Genomic DNA, 17998 nt, shown 5'->3' with positions numbered 1-17998 from the left:
TCTCACCAGCACAATCCAAACTGCAGTTACAACATAGGAGTTCCTATCAAGAGAAGATTGCTGAGGTATGTAACCTTCCACTTAACTTCTCTTCTTTTCCTCCCCCTCACCCGCCCCACCTGCACACCCCCCACTCCTCATGTCATGGTAGGAGAAAGCGTGTGAAGAGGAAGGCCACAGGGGCCAGTTGTTTTTAAATAAACTAAATCTGCTAACAGTTTTATAACCCTGACCTCGTAAAACTGGCTGCAGCTTTTGGTCAGCTCTCTCTTGATGGGGCGAGCAGAGCCATCCAGGGCTGGAATTCCCATTTGCCGCTGTGGAGCGTGTCGGTGCGTCAGCTGGTGTGTGTGTGTGTGTTTCAGAGAGTGAGAGAGAGAGAGAGAGAGAGAGGGAGAGAGAGAGAGGAGTGAGAGAGAAAGGGCGTATGATATACGATTGCTGTGTCACGATCCACATGTGACGAGCGTCCTCACAGGCAGAGCATCCAGGCTGCTCCGTCTTTCTGGTGATTTCCCTGTACAAGAAGAAGTGAGCGAGTGTGGCTGTGGGGTAGGAAAAGAGAGAGCGAGAGAGAGAGAGAGAGAGAGGAGGTGAGAGAGACAGTGAGATAGAGGGAGGAGAGAGTAGCATTCAGACAATCTGTGTGTGTGTGACAGAGGTAGAAACAGGAGAGAGGAGCTGGCTGGGAAACAATAGTTGAACAACAAATCCAGTGTTGCATGCAGGATCTCTGCGTCTCTGGATACTTCTGCTGCCGAGCGCTGAAGGTAAGACCCTCACCTCAGTATCAGCACACCTGCAGCTCTACAAGGATTCTCCTGTCTTTGACTGCTGGCTTCTTCCTTTTTTTGTACCCAATAGACTGAAGATATATTCCTTCAAAACCTGTAAAACCTGTAGTTACTTTTTAACAGTCCGTAGATGATATACTGCGATATACACTACCAGTCAAAAGTTTGGACGTATTTTCTCATTCACTGGAATGAGCAAATGTGTCCAAACTTTTGACTGGCACTGTATGTTTGTTTTATATTTATGAATTTTGCATGCTATAGGTCTATACTCACGAGCGGTTCGGGTTCCAAATTCATGTCACGTTCGCTCAGTTGCACATCCCTTAGCTCAGGTGTTCATTCCTCTTTTATTGCAGGTATTTTCTGCTCCGCGTGTGTCCAGAAACGGCAAGTGGTTGTGATTAGGACGCAGTGTGACATGATGTGTAATAGGAGGAAACATGTTTGTGTTGGCTCTGGTGGATTCACTAATCAGGCACTGACAGCGAGGCTGGAAGGTTAGCGGAACTCACAGAGCTTGCAGGGAGTGTGTGTGTGTGTGTGTGTGTGTGTGTGTGTGTGTGTGTGTGTGTGTGTGCAAGAGTGTGAGGTTAACGGTGGTGTGAATTACTTAAGATATGTGTTTTACAGGTGTGCGCGTTTATGTCCGTGAGTGTTTGATTGACTTGGCCTGTTCCGTTGGACCCCGAGGCTGCTGGCTTATGGCAGAAGGAGATGATGACAGATATAATAGACTCTGTGGTAGGTAGGAGGAGGAGGAGACAAGCTACCACTTCCATCTGACTGAGAGGGAGAGGCGTGTGTGCGTGAGAGGGGGGAAAAGGTGTTTAAATGAAAAATGAAGTGAGCACAAAAGAGTAGGGGATAGTGAGAGGGGAAAAGTGTGAAGAAAAACATCTGAGAAAGGAGAAAGGAGACAGGAACAGCGAGCCCGTTGGAGGACAGGCAGTGCCAGAGAGGGACGTAATAAATAGGAGAAACAGAATGAAATTGAGATGTGTGAGAGGTGGAAAGAGAGAGAGGGAAAGTCAGAGCTGGAGGAGGTGAGAGTGACAGTGAGCCTGACACAAGAAGAGGAAAGAGAGAAAGATATTGAGACTGTGTGATGCAAACATGCCTCCAGACATCATTGCACACTTCCAGTGACACCAGATGAGAAACAGTTTGTACTGTGAGAATTATTTTTATCTGTAAGAATTGAGTCTGCATCCACACTCTCAAACTAAAAAATCACCTTTGAAGTGTTTGGAGAAGAGAAATGGGGAGTAGGAGGTGTGTTTGAGACATCACACATTCAGCCAGGTGCAGAGAATACAGTAATGCTGTGGCAAAGCGGTGCAGGGTGTCTGAGCTCTAATGTTTCATATTCACACATACACATACATACAATGGCCTTTTGTGAGTGTATTTATTTGGACAGTGTCGAAGCTCCAGTAGGCAGTTCGCAATGTCTCACCACCGCAGGAATGTGCTTCTGACAAATGGATGCTCTGCACGGACCGCCGGCCTTCGAGAAGATCCTTAACACCGTCCTGCCAGACAAGCATGTGACAGATCTCTGCTGCCCAAAGAAGCCCGATCCAGTACGATAAAAAAACAAAAACACGCCTACGACTCCTTCGCTCGCTCTTTTTTAAGTGCCTCGCGCTCTGAGCTGAATGGAGGTTTGATCTAGTTTCATGCACTGGTGGTAGCCTGCAGCTCGGTACATTCACAGTGATCCTTTCTCTCTGGTGAGGAGGGAGAGAACAGAGGAGGTGGATTTAGGATTTGAAGGTGCGTGTATGTTGACCCAGCAAGATTACGGGATCTGTTTTTATCAAAGCAATGTTAACACTGCACTATGAGCGGCCGCTGCATTATGATACACCGAGCAGTGGCCAGGAAGAAATCGAAATTTGAGAATATTCATACCCTTTCTGTCTATGGGTGTCTCTGTCCACTGTTTCCGAGAAGCCCAAATTGTAAAGCTAACACAAGCTTAGCTCTGGCTCACATGGCTGCCAGTCACTGGCTGCACACTGCTCTCAAATCCACACTGTTTGTCTTATCTTTACTGGGGGGGATATATTTAGTGAGGAGCTTAGCTTTTAGGAGATTGGCGCGTGGGGAGGGTGTGCGTGTGTGTGTGTGCATTTGTGTGTACATGTGTGTGTTTGTGTGAAGGAGAGAAAGTAAATTTGTGTGTATGTGTGTGTGTGTGTGTGTGTGTTTTGGGAGCTGGCGTCAGTGGACAGTCGAAGAGCTTGGCACTCTGCATGCCAAAATGTGTGCGTGTGCGTGTGTGTGTGTGTGTGTGTGTGTGTGTGTGTGTGTGTGTGTGTGTGTGTGTGTGTGTGTGTGTGTGCGTGTGGCTGGAGGACAGGTCTGTGGGTCTGTATACTCCCCCCACCTCGCTCCAGTCAGGAATCTGCCCTTTAGTTTATTAAAAGCTGGTGAAACAATGGAGGGAGGTGAGGTTGAGGAGGGGGGGTTGGGGAGGCTGAATAGAAAATTATGACGTAAACCCTGGGCACGCTGCCGCAAGGGGAGCAAATCAGAAAGGAGTGTGATGATGTCGTTGGAAAGAAGAAGACAGGGAAGGACAGAGACAGAGAAAGGTGTTTATGATGACTCAAGAAATTACACCTCCACCGCTCTACCTGTCATTTCGCCCTTATTCCCCCTCCTCTGACCTCCTTTGATGCACCTGTTTTGTGTTTTGCGCGTGGCCCATTGGCGCACGTTGCCACTGCAGACAGGCCCGCCCCTGGACAACAACTGTGTACTCAGCTGCCGACTGGCCTGGGTGATAAAGCAGTGGATCCCCTCTGAAGATCTGGCTCCTCAGCCCGGCCCATGTGCCATCACATCAGCATCCCAGCAATGTTTAGAGCGCCCAAGAGCAGAAGCACAATGACTATGAGATCACCACATCACACACGGCCCCTGTGCATGTACGTACATGTGTGGCTTCGCATGTGTGTTAGAACAAAAAACCCATAAGTGAGGTGGGCAGGGGATATTTATACATGCACCCCACTGCTAGGAACAAAAACGTGGCAGCACTGAGAAGTTCTGTTCTACACAACATATGGCTACAACAGTTGGGACGCGTCATCTTGTCACTGTTCATAACAGATTTTGAGACATCATTGTTTCACTTTTACCTCTAGAACAAAAGTCTTTATTGTGAGTTATTTACACCTCTTTTGGACGTTGCTTCAGTGTGTCAGTGAATTGTCACACACAAGGAGAAAAGTCATTAGTGCTCCAACTACTAATTATATTCATTAGTGATCAGTAATAATCACTAATTATTATTTTATTGATCTGTTGATCAATTCTGTCTCAAATGAATGAAAACTGTAAAGAGCTCAAGGTGAAGTATCTCAATTACTTGTACAGTCCAAAACCCAACGATATTTCATTTACAAGCAAATCCTTGTATCTGAGAAGGTAGAACAGGTGAATGTATGTAAATGTTGATTTATTAATGAATCCAGTCAGAACTATTTATTTGACTTGTACAGTTTTCATGATGGTCTTTCTGAGGTCCTTCTCTCTCAGTGGTGGAAGAATAATTTAGACCTTTTACTTAAATACATGTTGGAATACCACACCATAAAAATATATTCCATTACATGTAAAAATATTACTCAAAATCCCAGCTCCACTCAAAAAATGTGTTTTTCTTCGTGTGACTTCACTTTGAGCTTGACTATGTTTGAGCTCCACTGAGCAGAATGATGAATGTGCAGAGTTTGACACTAGACGGCCGTTTTCACTCGCATCTGTTGAAAGAGGGAAAGTTTCTCTGTGCTCGTCGAAAATCTGAGTTTAAGGGGGCCCAAGAGTATGATTTGTGACATCACAAACTGTAAGGAAACTCAACTAAATAGTTTGGAAGCAACTTACACAAGTGTGATGTGGAAACTTGAAGCATCCAGCGGATTTTTAAATGAGGGAGAACGAGATGTCATTTTAAGGAGTTTAATAAGGTAATTGGAACTTCTTTGTGGAAAAAACTATATTATTATTCCAAGCAGAATATTTTTTTATGTATCTTACAACATGTCTGGAGAGGAAAAAAAGTGCAAAAATATCTTTTCAGGAAAATATATCACGAGTACATATACCCATAATACAGTAGAATGGCTGATGTCAATGTTATATTATTATAGATCTTTTTATAGGTCTATAGCGGTAAATTAATTCTATTGTAGTGAGAAAAAAGTATACACAACTGTTATTTACCACCATTTTACATCAAACATCGTGTGTGTGTGTGTGTGTGTGTGTGTGTGTGTGTGTGTGTGTGTGTGTGTGTGTGTGTGTGTGTGTGTGTGTGGCATCTTTCCCACCGTTGCCTCTAAGACAGACATCATAATATCTGCTCTCCTTAAGCTTGGAATCACCATCTCATAACTCTGTAAGTCCTAAAGCCTCAAACCAGAGGGATGGGGGTATGTAAGGGGAAGGGATTGTATTGTGGTTATGTGGTTTGGCTCTCTCAATATTCTTAACCTGGCCCGGATCGTTTTGCAGATACTGGGCACCTCTTAAAAAATCTTCCCCTCGGCAATGTTACTAAAGCTGTTTCCACAAAAACGAAGTAGAATTTACAAAATTTGATTTGCTCAATGACATTTGATATGTCCTTTAATAAGCAGCAAATTCAGAACTTGAGATTGGGTCTCTACACTTAATAAGTGTGTAGTTACATATAATACATGCTGTTTAATAATTTCATCTGCCTGTGGGCCTCCAGCTTATGGACTCTAATTAGTTCTTCTGTACCAGGAATTCCACATTATTCTGGAAAAGAGGAAAAGAGCATGTTTTACATTTCTGGGCTGTTGTGCCAAATCATTAAAGTTATGCCTTCTGAGCAGTGCCACATACCTGGAAGGCCAGTCAGAAACTGTAACAACTTACCGTTAGTTTAACGTTGGCCTTCCCCCAGCAATTTCCAATCATTGTTTATCAACTGTAATTAGGCACAGCAGGCTTGTCAGGTCTGGATTTCTTCACATGCAGAAGCAATGTGCATGAAGTTGTATTCACAGTGATACTAAAAAGTATGAAGTATAAGAAATATATGTTTGACTAAATTTCCCCAGAATACCTTTTTTCATTTTAAAACATGTAGACATTGTTTTCTTAGGGATGATAACATATGATTTCAGTTGTACTTAAGCATTATATCATGTATGTAGCCATCAACAGCATATTTAAGACCCTTTTAAAGACTCTCTTTGTAAAATCAGTCAGATAGAAGCATTAAAAAGTCAGACAGAACCGATGATTTCAGCCAACTCGTGGAGCTAACATTTGTTTAATTAGCTGCAGTTGATAAAATCTACGAGTGTTAGTTGTCATTTCAGCCAGCAAAATCGGCAAGAAATGAGAAGCCTGAAAAAATAGTGTGAATTACGAGTGGTTGATATACCACTTTTATTGTAAACTGAATATGTGCCAAAACAGTAATGAAAATAATTATAAGTTGTAGCCCTTGTTGAATCTTGCCTTTTTTGGGTTCCGGGTCTTTTTATGGCATTTCCAGACAAAAAACACAGCAGCAAGCCCCCCCACCTCATCCCTTCCCTCTGATAATAAGGTCAGCACTCCAGACCACTTCTGCTGGACGCACTACAAACACAGGAAGGTTGTGATAGCTAATTTCTGGACGTCTCCCCACTTCCCCAGGTTTCTGCACGATAGGACACACTCCCCTCTTCTCTCATTATCAAATATCTCGTTACTCACTTGAAGCAGGAACAGTGTAGCCACTGTATCCTATCGTTTCACCACAGGCTCACTTTTCCCACTCCACTGAGCTCTGAACGCAGGCTGCTGTCACTGATGTCCGGTCAGATGCTTTGCGATGACGAGGCTGAGAACTTGGACATGTGCCATGCAACTCAATGTATCTAAAACCAGGGCTTTCCACAAAGATATGGAGTAGCCAGCCGGTGGGAAAAAGTAGCCAGCTAGAGTGTTGGGAAGGAGAAACATTGTGGCCCTGAAAACCATACCCAAAATGCACTATTCCATCACATACAGTTATATGAATGATTGCATATTTTAAGTTAAGCATTTACTACTTCTTCTGGGTGGTATCTTTTCTCTTTTCTTCTCCATGGATCTCTATTGATATAATCCACACCTATGGGCACTAAGCAGGTATAATTTAAGAAAGAACATTCACTATGGTAGACAGAAAGCAGCAGAAAATGGCTGAGTATAGAAATTACTGACAGTTAAAAATGTAAACCATGGAAAAACATACATACTTCATCATCTATATTACTGCAGGAAGTTCCATTACATCATACTCTATTTTTAGTTTGCAAAAAGTACAAATGTGTTCTAGATTATTTTAAACTGTAAAATCACAGTGTAAGGGTGATGCACGGCCTACATTTTCCTCATATGACAAGCTTGTTACTCTGATAACATTGCCTTTTTTAGTGTGTGTTTGCAATCCGTCTTAGAGATGGCTCTGCTCTAAAAAAAAAAAAAAAAAAAAAAAAGCAATGTAATTCTGCAGATGTTTTAAGTCCATAAACATCTGTGTGGGGTATATGGAATATACAGAGCTTTCAGTAGGCTTCTTAATATTTACAGTGCAATTATCAAGTTGCTGCCACCAGTGTTTTCCAACAGTGTAAGTCTGTGTAATCAGTGAAATCCTTAATGTGTTTTGTCATCAATTATTTTGCTAATATAAGTCTCACAATAAAGATAACACTCTGCACTCTACTCAGCAGGAAATATCCTCTCAGCTGAGTGCACATACACACACACACACACACACACATACACACGCACACATTCATATAGAGCGTGTGGGGGCTGGACTGACACAGACAGACAGGGACGTTTCTCTGTCATCATGCTCGCATTGTTTTGAAGCAGAGGCGAGTGGTTGTAAATGGACATACATAGCAAATCACAACTTGTTAGGCTTCACTATTTTATATGAATTAAAAATCAATATAATAAAGTAGCCGGCTGGACATAAATGAGTAGTCAGCTGTTTGGCTGGCAGCCGCCGCTTATGGAAACCTCTGCCTAAAACATGAAAACATGATCTCATTTACTGTATTGTTCCTGACTGCAGGCTGTTTCTAAACCCAAATATGTCTGAATGCATCTCAAGAAAGATAAGGTGGCTGTGCGTTCCAAAAAAACCTAACCTTGTCAAATGGAAAATTTGATGTTTGTGGTGGAGGTTTACTGGATGGCGCCTGGCTTGCAGCAGATTTTTATTCAGTACTCATCAAGTGAAGTTGTTTACTTTAATCGAGCTAAAATTTCACAGGAATTTCAGAGTGAATGTGAAGTGAATGTACTTGTATTTTGTGGAGCCCTGCTGCCAACATAGCTGCTTTTTGTAATGAAAACAGCACGAACCCAAGGTGACGTAGTTTGATTTGATCCAAAACTCCTCCCAAACATAATCAAACCAAAGCACAGATTTGGCCTGAAAATCGGACCTCAACAGTAGAACCGATGGGTACAGATGTTCAGACTTGATCTGTGGCGGGTATAAAGGAGGAAGTAATGGAAGTGGAAAAATGGAGGGACCTGTACCGGTAGAGGAGGAAATGAGCATTTTAAGGTAGAACACTATAGGTCAACTCTGGAAACATACAAACTGTAACTGTTATGGTTTTGCCGCTCATTATACTTGGATGAGATGGGGGGTGGGGGGCGGTAGGGTGGAAGGGAGGATCCAGCTGCTGTTTGTGAACATCCAGGGCTCTATAAATCTGAGTCCAAGGCAGGTGTGGGTGATCTGGGGGAGAGGAGGACACACTGGCCCTTATGCTGCCCCAAAATTTATGCTTTAACCTAGAGTACAGACTGTGAGGCATCACGCGCAGATAAGCACTCAGTTAGCACATGCACACCGCAGTAATGAACTCACTCACTCAGATACTATCTCTATATATTCTCTTAAAAGCCCCCATTATCTGAGCCAGCTGCCATTCATAGCTTTGTATTGATGTCACCAGCTTTCAGAAGCTTAGGCATGAGTCGCCGAAAGAGACAGTAATTATGATGTGTAGTCACCTTGCAATGAGGGATGTCCCTGTTTGCATAGCAATGCAGTTAGAACAGGGCTGCCCCAGCTGGCTGCATAACAGGCAGATGACGATCAATAAAGAATCATCTCTTTGCTGCACATAAAAGGGTAATATGGTAGGAATGTCTGGCTAGCTCCACTAATTGTTAATCAGAAAAGACAGAGCTGGCAGGGGACCAAAACTACAACATTCGGGGGAAGATGATAGTTTATTTGGCTTGTTCTGGTGTTTACTAGGTAGATCACTCTTTATCATTATCAGTGTTTGCTTTGCTTCTTAGTACAGCCAGAACCTGTTGCCTTTTTAACAAAAACTCGTGTTCTGCAGGGGAATTTGTGATTGACGAGGAAAGGATGTTTTTCTTGTGTGACCATAAATACAGTCTTGTTGTCATGTGTGACCTTAATTGATTTAACATGTTTTCACTTTATAAACTCCTTTTAATGGATTTAAGGGGATGCTACAATCACATATATATCGTCTGCTTCTCCATGCAAGGCTGAGCAAATGGCCCATAGACCCAGACCTACAGGGGCCCCTAAATTCCCAAATTTGCTGCATGTAATGGGTTTTGGTACTTTAATTAGTTGCAGATTTAATAGAGAATTTGAAAAATGTATATTTTTGCTCATATTCTGCTCACATGATACATATTCGTAAATAATGTGTTAAATCAAATTACAACAGACTGAACTGTTATGCAGAAAACCTGAGGCAAGTCCTGTTTGGTTTCTAGGTCTCTGGGCATATAATGAAGCTGCCATGTGTACTTCCCTTGTGCAGTGTACTTAATGGGAACTTGGGGGCTACAGGGTGAATATACTATAGCACAGAGGGTGGTAGGTTGGGTTTCTGTGGGGTCAGTTGGGGCCCAACAGCAAATTTTTGCCTCAGGTCTCCCTTGTAGGTTAATCCCACCAAGCATATACTGTATGTAGAGAGAGTTGGACATGTGGTGGACATGTAGATAGTTTGTGACAACGATATCCCATACATGCACGGGTCTCATCCTAATTGGGCTAATCTGTATAGCATTTGTCCCAATTCTTTGTGTCTTGTATGACAAGCATTGTATTGATTTCTTCTGATACATTACAGCAACGCTGAGAATGTAAATGATCCTGTACACAAGACAATCGCACTAATGATGTTAATAGTCATACCAGCAGCGACTGGGATAATAGGGGTTGCTGTGATGCTCAGCCAGGTACAGCTGGCAGTACTGGAGGTGCTGATGGATGCTGGCTGTATAACGCAGCCTGCTGCTCTAAGAAGACTGGGCCGTCTGCTATGTAAACCCTGAAGCACATGTTCAACAGGCCAGCGAAACATCTCGGGGAGTATTTATTTTAACAGGCCAAATGATACTTCTATTTCTCTCATGAGGAATGTTCAGGTTAAATTATTCCCCTTAGAAAGAAAAACATTGAGGTTGATATAGGATGGGGGGGGGGTGAAGATGGAGGGTGGAGGAGGGGGGCGTGTTAGGGTTTTGAATGAACTTGATGCATTCTGCCAGTTCAGTTCAAGTGAGAAAATCAGTGCAGAGTTATGTAGCAACGAAGATGGATGCCAAAGAGGGAGCTTGTTTTGTTTTTTTCTGTTTTTTCCCTCAGTTATTACTTCTACAGTAATTCAAGGAACAAGGCCACTAACTTCATAGTCACCCATTATTAATGATACCATAATTATGTTCATGTACACACATGACACATAAAGAAGAGAAGCCAGATGCATTCCCTTCCTGTTCAAACTTTGCCAAGTTATAATTAAAGTGTTTACAAAGTGGAGAGATGCATAACAATGATTTACAATGCATGGGTAAATTAAAAGAAGGTGGATCACATAAAGCAATTCTTAGTACAATTTAATTGTCAGTAAATATTTACACCCAGTAACTGCCAAGTGCAACTGTTGCAAAACTAGTTAACGTTAGCTTGCTAATATATGATATGATTAGAGTGAAAGTGGTAAAATGTAACAGTCTACAATGATGATGTAGATAAATATGTATAACAAAACATATCTCAAACTACAAAATGTTATGACAATAACATTAGATAAAATGATGTCAGCTAGATAATCAGATATTTACATTCGAAACTTCATAAATACTAACTGAAAAAAATATTTCTACTTGCATAAAACAAATACAGTCAACAAGAATGAGCTGTTAAATCTATTTTGATAACTTGATTGGGTAGCACAACTCCTAGCAAGTGATTTACACGTTACGTTACACATTAAGTCACTTCTTTGATTTAGTAAATCACTGGCTTGAAATTAGCTGGTGGTCACTTTGGTCAGACTTTATGCACAAACTTATAGCTGGTCCAATCCATTAACAAGCTGTTGGAAATGAAGTTCTGAATCTAAATTCATTCACATACATCTCAACATAAAAAAGTCTTTAACATATATTTCCACACAGATCAGGTTAACAGTAATCATTTTTATTTTTTTTTTTTAATTATGCACCTTTTACATCCCCTGACCCCACATGTACACACACCTCTCCCTAATTCACAACACATTGCCTATTAGCAAACCTCAGTTTCTCTAACTGCAGCCAGCACCGAACCCCCTTTAACACGAACCCTATTGTCAGGAGTACAATAAAACTATGAAGTTGGAAAAAAGAAAAACAACATAAATACATGTGAAAATATGCTGTGGGACTGGCAGAGGGTTTACAGTCATAAGAGGGCTTGTTGGGAGAGCGATTTGTTTTAATGAAAAAGTCATTCCTGGGGAGAGGAAAGGGCCAGGCTGCAGGCTGTTTGTGCATGGCTTAAGTTTCTCCTCTGTAATAAAAGCACAAGGGCCTGTGCGTCTACATGTGTGTGCAGTGTGTGGGTGTACAGGAGACCGTGGAATAAAGTAGACAAAGTAGGCGGCCAGGTTTCACGATATGTATCACACACCCACAAAGTCCTGGATAGACTGTACACACACATCAAACAGTCAATCACCAAAACTGGCAAAAAAATATCTATGATCCACAACACTATCCACTACAAACACTCAAAGGGGAGTGTGCGATCTTTTCTACAGCACTAACAGTGGTTCCCATGGATGTACAAATGACTAATAGACATAACATACAGCCTACACACACAATATTGTTTCTTTTCTTGCTTTTATCTGTTCATGTTTCCAACTGAAGCCTTAATGTTTGTCTTCTTCTTCCAGACTGTGGTTGATCCAAATGGTGGGGGATGGAGTGGCCCTACGAAGCAACCCTCCGTCTACTTTTCTCCCTGCAGCTTGGTAACCTTGAACCTCCAGTGTACTAGCAGGCAGCAGCAGTGAGAAAGACGTTGACGTCGCCCCCTTTGTGAGAAACCTAAAATACAACTCGGGTGAGAGACGGAAAGAACTCGGAGAAAGATTGTGAGAACGAAAAGGAGACAGAGAAAGAAAGTGAAAGTGAGGATCAAGAGCCTCAGGGTGGCCCGATCATGAAACCCTCAATCTATGTGGGCTCCCCTTCTGGCCTGCTGCTGGTCCTGATGTGCTGCCCCCTGCTGGGCTTGGTTCACTCTGCCAGCAGCAACAAGGCCAGCGATAACGGACACCCACATCTGGGAGACACTGATCCGGAGCGCTGCATGAGGCACCACTTTGTAGAGACCATCACCCACCCGATATATAAGTGCAACTCAAAGGTAAGACACAGATATGAATTGTAAGTCAATCTGCTCCATCGTGGTCAACCTGCTCGTCTTTGTTAACAAGTTGTTAAAGGCAACAGGGTCAGACCACCTGACAAATGAACTTATTTGTTACAGATATCAGGGAAACAGTCTGTTCCAAACCAAGCCTCTAAGATCCAGATGAAACCCCTAGAGCTCCGTCCAAAAAATCCTCCAACACTAACTACAAGTCATTTATCTCTCATACATTTTTCTTTCTACTAGTATTACTCTTGTTGCCCCTCAAAAGCCTCCTCCATTTGTTCAGTCCAGTGACTTATTTTCTCTTTCGCTCTATTTATCTCTCTCTCTCCATCATTTAGACAAGTCACGCTTCGTTTCTTAGGGAGTGTGTATGTGTGCGCGTTGCTGGACATGGGCCACGCTGCAGACATATTCTGCACCTCAGCTGGGACTCAGTTTTGGCTTAAGTGGATGTCTCCCTGTCAGCCTGTTTCTCCTGCCTCTGCCAGGTGCTAAAGGGAGAGAGATGAGGTGAAGAAAAGTGGATAGAAATCTAATGATATGGAGATGTGTACGCTCATTCTTTTTTCTTTCTCTGACTTGTCACACAGCTGAGAGGCACTTCATGTAAAGAAACTGATGATCCATCGATTCACGCCAAACATATGACTGAGATTGAGGAGAAGCCCTGTCAGTTTTCTTTTTCCACCGGTGCAGTTGTTCTTCTTTGCGTGAGCGATCAGTTCTTTGGTCTTTTTTTAATATTCTGACTCTGAGCGCAAAGAGCAGGTGGCCAAACCACAACTCCGCTCAGTCGAGGCAGGGCTGAACACACTCGCAGCATGAGTTGGGATTTCTATTACAGTACACGGTGAACTGACTGGAAGTCCAGCTGAGCAACTGCTTTACACCTCAGTATTTACAGTTCACAGAATCCACCTGCACTACAACTTGCTCATCGTCTGTGAATTTATGTATGTAAGTGTGTGTGTTTGTTTGGCTTTGTGGAGGGGTAACTCTTCATGGTGGACAAGCGCGTGTGTGTGTGTGTCTGTGTGATTTATGTCTGGGCCCGCTGTTAAATATTTTTGCTCATGTGAAAGTGATCTCTGTAGGAGATTAATAGATCAGCTCCTGCACGTAGTCCACACTTGTTAAATTTATTGACACCGGTTAAATTAATTGAATAGCTATGCTTCAGTACACTTGTCAGGAACAAGTTACAATGAGTCCATATATTTAATACCTAAAAAAAAGGATAAGAGTTAATCCTAGTGACAGAGCAATCAGCAATCCAAATGAACTAAGAAAACACACACATGAGGAACCTGCATGTCAAAACATAGACTTTTAATTCAATTGCTTTTTGTAACTTTTGTGAGAAGTCACTTTTTTGAACGGTTTCAATGTCTCTAATTACTGCTTTACCCACATGCCTCAGCTGCAGAGTCTGGTTTGAAGAAGTGTATTTGAAAAGCACAGTACCATACAGAAGCAATTCAAAGTGCTTTACAAAAGTGATAAAACAGTCCAAATTTGGATAGGACATCGATACAGACTGACATTATATACAAAAACACACACAGTAAGATCTTAAGGTTTACCTACTACATGTTTCCAGAACTTTGCTATAACCCACTGAGTTTAGTTTAGTTTAGTTTAGTTTAGTTGAGTTGAGTTTAGTTTAGTTTAGTTTAGTTTAGTTTAGTTGACATTACAAGAAGGACAATATTAAATCTCCTCGACAAAAAATCTCACAATAAAGTCCACAACTTATTTATATTGTGGTCCTTGATGTAAAGATGCAAGAGTACAGGAGCCATCTTCTCTTCACAACTACTGGATGAACTACATCTATTGATGACAACCATTAGATGTTAAGCTAATGCTAAAAAAGCTAAGCAGACCCTAAGTCCATTTTTTTGTTTGTTTTGGTCAAACTACTTCTAAAGTCAAGAATGTTTGTCGTCACTCCGCAGTGACCTTCAATCTGAAAGGGAAATTTATCCGATGAGCGTATTAACAGGTTTCTCTCATGCTTTTGATGACTCCGCTGGAGAGTCCCTCTTGCTGGTTTAAATACACAAAGAGATGAATGACCATCAACAGGATCTGCTTTTTTTATCAGCTGGTCATGAATGAATGGAAGAACAGGAAAGGTGCCGACAGTGAGGAGGCGAAAAAAGGAGGAGAGGAATTCTTGCTGTTTGACAGTCTGATCCTCCACTAGGACAAAGACAAATGGTCTTAAAGTGGCGACAAGACTCCTGCTGCGTGTGTGTGTATGTGTGTCACCCTGCCATGGCCCCAGACAGGCCTTTGTCAAAGTGGGTACATGGGTGGCGACACACAGCAGCTGACAGAAGGACATGACACAGGAGTCTGTTTAGGGAGGCGACAGGAATGTAGTGACCCACAGCGGAATGCCTGTCTGACGGTCATAACACTAATCAGGCCAGTGCTTTGTATGTGCATACGTGTGTCTGAGCGTGTGTGTGTGTGGGTGAATGGACAGGTCAGACTTGGAAAAAGCCCGAGTGTGTGTTTTGTTCCTACTATAAGTATCAGCACTGGATAGCTTGCCATGTGCATGACTCTGGATGCAAAAAAGTGATGAGATATGAGCTTCAAAAGCAAACCTCGTGCAAATGACTGTGTGTGACCCTGAGCGTTGAGCTGCAGCAGGTGTAGGAGTGAGTGACTAGTCTCGTTGCTATCTCTCAGTTTGCAGGTGCAAGGCCGAGGCAGGGAGACTTACGTAGGATACGAGGCTGGGAGACTTATGTAGGAGACATTCTAGGCACAATCAGACAGCTCACTTTCAGACCAGACTTAAACACTTCCTCATTGTACCCAGAGAACCGTTTTCTCATCCCTGACAGGGTGTAAAGGTCATGAAGAACCAGGTTGAATGACTTGTCTGTTCTTTCTTAATGCTGCCTTTTCTGCATGCTGTCTTCCAGATGGTGTTGCTGGCACGCTGCGAGGGCCACTGCAGCCATACCACCCGCTCTGACCCCCTCATCTCCTTCAGCTCGGTGCTCAAGCAGCCATTCAAAAGTACCTGCTCCTGCTGCCGGCCCCACACCTCCAAGCTGAAGGCGGTGCGGCTGCGCTGCGCCGGCGGGACTCGCATTACGGCCACTTACAGATACATCCTAGCCTGCAACTGTGAGGAGTGCAGCTGAGCAGGGAGAAGCATCCTCTCAAACCCTCAAAACTCTGTAGACCGGCATTGTTATTGGCCTCAGGCCTCACTGTAAAGCTACCCAGAGCATTTTTGTTGAGTATTGGATCAAAATATTGCCTCAGAGGACAGCCGCTCAAGATGCTTGTTGTCATCTTGGGAATGATCATTTGGAGCAAGAGTACCATCCTCATATAGGCCTTAAAATTTGATGTGCCCTTGGGATTCAGACAGAACAGAGTATACCCTCTCCGTTATGTGCATTCAATCAGTGCAAATCATTTGAAGCATATTTCTGCAGCACACAAGGCCAGACGCCACAAACTGCTTTTCCCAGGGGCCGGTTGGAGACCCTCCTCAATGCGGAGACACGCTGCACTCATTACAGGCCTCTGTAATTCATAACACACGCTCATGAACCGCAGTATGAGAGCTCATTACAAATGTCTGTAACAGCCTTCTGCCAGCTCCATAAAAAACCCACCATGCATTTGACAACAAAACAACATGCCCCATTAAAAAGCAGCATGGGAAAAGATGAGGCTCGATCAGAACCAACGGGTCCACAAAACCTCCGACATGTGGTGGATCTATAGAGGAGCACCTTCGCCATGCTTATTCACCCAATAACATTTTACACACTCCCTGCAGACTTTCATCTAGCTGTGTAAAACATGACTAATGCTGACAGGAGAGCTCATCAGGTGAATAATAAAAGCATAGTGGCAGACAGTGTAAAAAGGGAAACTGAGGATGAAAGAAGACCAAGGAGAAAGGTTTGGCCAACCTCTGGATGGTGGTACGGACTGTCAATAGACTGTCAAGGCTATCAGTGTTAAATGTAATCTATTCTATTTGAATCTTTGTGATGTTCTTGTCAACATTGTTGAAACTGTAGCTACTATCATGCCGGATTTATAAAACTGCTGCTTTTGCCTGTCTTGTATTGTTACTAATGACGTGTCCAATGTTTTCATTTGGAAGAAACACCCCAGTCATCTGCATACGTCTGTAAATCCTGCACATTAACCTCCTGGTCCACCATGATGACAACACAACTTCAGACTTCACTCTGTATGTTTGCCAGGCTTTAAAACTTTATTCAAAATCCTTGGACATTAGAAGATAAACTTAAAAATTAACAACTTAGTCCCCTAGTTCCAACTGTGGTTTCTTCTGTCATTAAAATTCCACTTTCCAACCACAAAGAATTAATTGCATTCATTTTGAATTTGAACAAACAAGTGGGGAGGGGGTGTATGGAAGTATAGGCCATAATAATGACACTTTTATAAGCAGTTGAATTCTTTATTTTAATTTAACCACCACTGAGCCCTAATATTAAAACAATTAAATTCATTGAATTTATAGCATTATAATATAGTACTTTGAAAACCATCTGTCTAACTTTATGTGGTTCAAAATCCCCTCTATGTAATTTCCAGAAGGTCATTTGAAGTTTTGCACAAGTTCAGATTAATAAATACAGCATCCAATATTAGAAAAACTCTATTCAAGTTGTTAAAATTCAGCTAGTCAAATTCAGATCTAAAAATTCACGTCAGGTCAGAAAGTCCATTTAAATAGGTTCCAGTTAAGGTACCAAAAATTCAAGATGTAAAATTCAAACCTGAACATCTGGGCTAACAATGATAATCAATCGAGCCTAAAGGAATTAATCCCACATCTGTCCTAGCAGGTTATGTCTTGTCATCACCAGTCATGACCTAAGAAAGAAAAATTTAGGTACGGAAGTGGAAACCTGAGACGCTGGAATTATCTGAAATTTGTTTACCACAAAAATACCATTGGAAAAAAACAGAGGGGAATTCAAACTATATACATTTACAATAAAATATTTCAATGTGGTCAGTGGTATGCGCAACAACAGCATACCCGACAAACATCACTGTAATCACCCGCTGCTCTGATACAGCGTTAGGAGAGTTAGGAGTAGACAATGAGGCGGATATCAGTGGGATCAAATTAAAAACCATGCTGGAATTCATGGGTCTGTTATTTCCTGTGAATCTCTCATGGCCATTTGAATCCACTCTAGACAACAATGAAAACTACTAAATAAATTGTGTATGTATACAGAATGTAAGTACATCAGTGACTGACAAAAAGCAGACGATAAATTATAATAGTAAAGACAAATAGGGATTAGTTTCAGCAGTGTATATCGTAGTGCTTAAAGTAACATTTAGGCATACAGTTGCATATAAAAAAAAAATTGAAATTATTATGGCCTTTCTTTGCTTCCATACTGTCTTCGAT

The 17998-nt window shown here is 42.2% G+C and overlaps 1 protein-coding gene across 1 annotated transcript; it reads left to right on the top strand.

The window, feature by feature from the left end:
* Positions 1-12333: 12333 nt before the first annotated feature.
* ndp (norrin cystine knot growth factor NDP) lies at positions 12334-15719 on the top strand. Its single transcript, XM_053329293.1, has 2 exons — positions 12334-12540; positions 15495-15719. The coding sequence occupies exons 1-2, from the start codon at positions 12334-12336 to the stop codon at positions 15717-15719; spliced, it is 432 nt and encodes a 143-aa protein (XP_053185268.1).
* The last annotated feature ends 2279 nt before the right edge of the window (positions 15720-17998 follow it).

The sequence above is a fragment of the Scomber japonicus genome, chromosome 11, assembly GCF_027409825.1.
Source record: "Scomber japonicus isolate fScoJap1 chromosome 11, fScoJap1.pri, whole genome shotgun sequence".
NCBI classification, from domain to species: domain Eukaryota; kingdom Metazoa; phylum Chordata; class Actinopteri; order Scombriformes; family Scombridae; genus Scomber; species Scomber japonicus.
The sequence above is the reverse complement of the archived record's forward strand: the minus strand, read 5'-3'. Positions and strand labels throughout refer to the sequence as shown.

Excerpts from the sequence above, each read along its gene's own strand:
- ndp (XM_053329293.1), top strand. The coding sequence starts at position 12,334 with ATGAAACCCTCAATCTATGTGGGCTCCCCTTCTGGCCTGCTGCTGGTC. Across the intron at positions 12,541-15,494 it reads TATATAAGTGCAACTCAAAG|ATGGTGTTGCTGGCACGCTG; the intron begins GTAAGACACAGA and ends GCTGTCTTCCAG.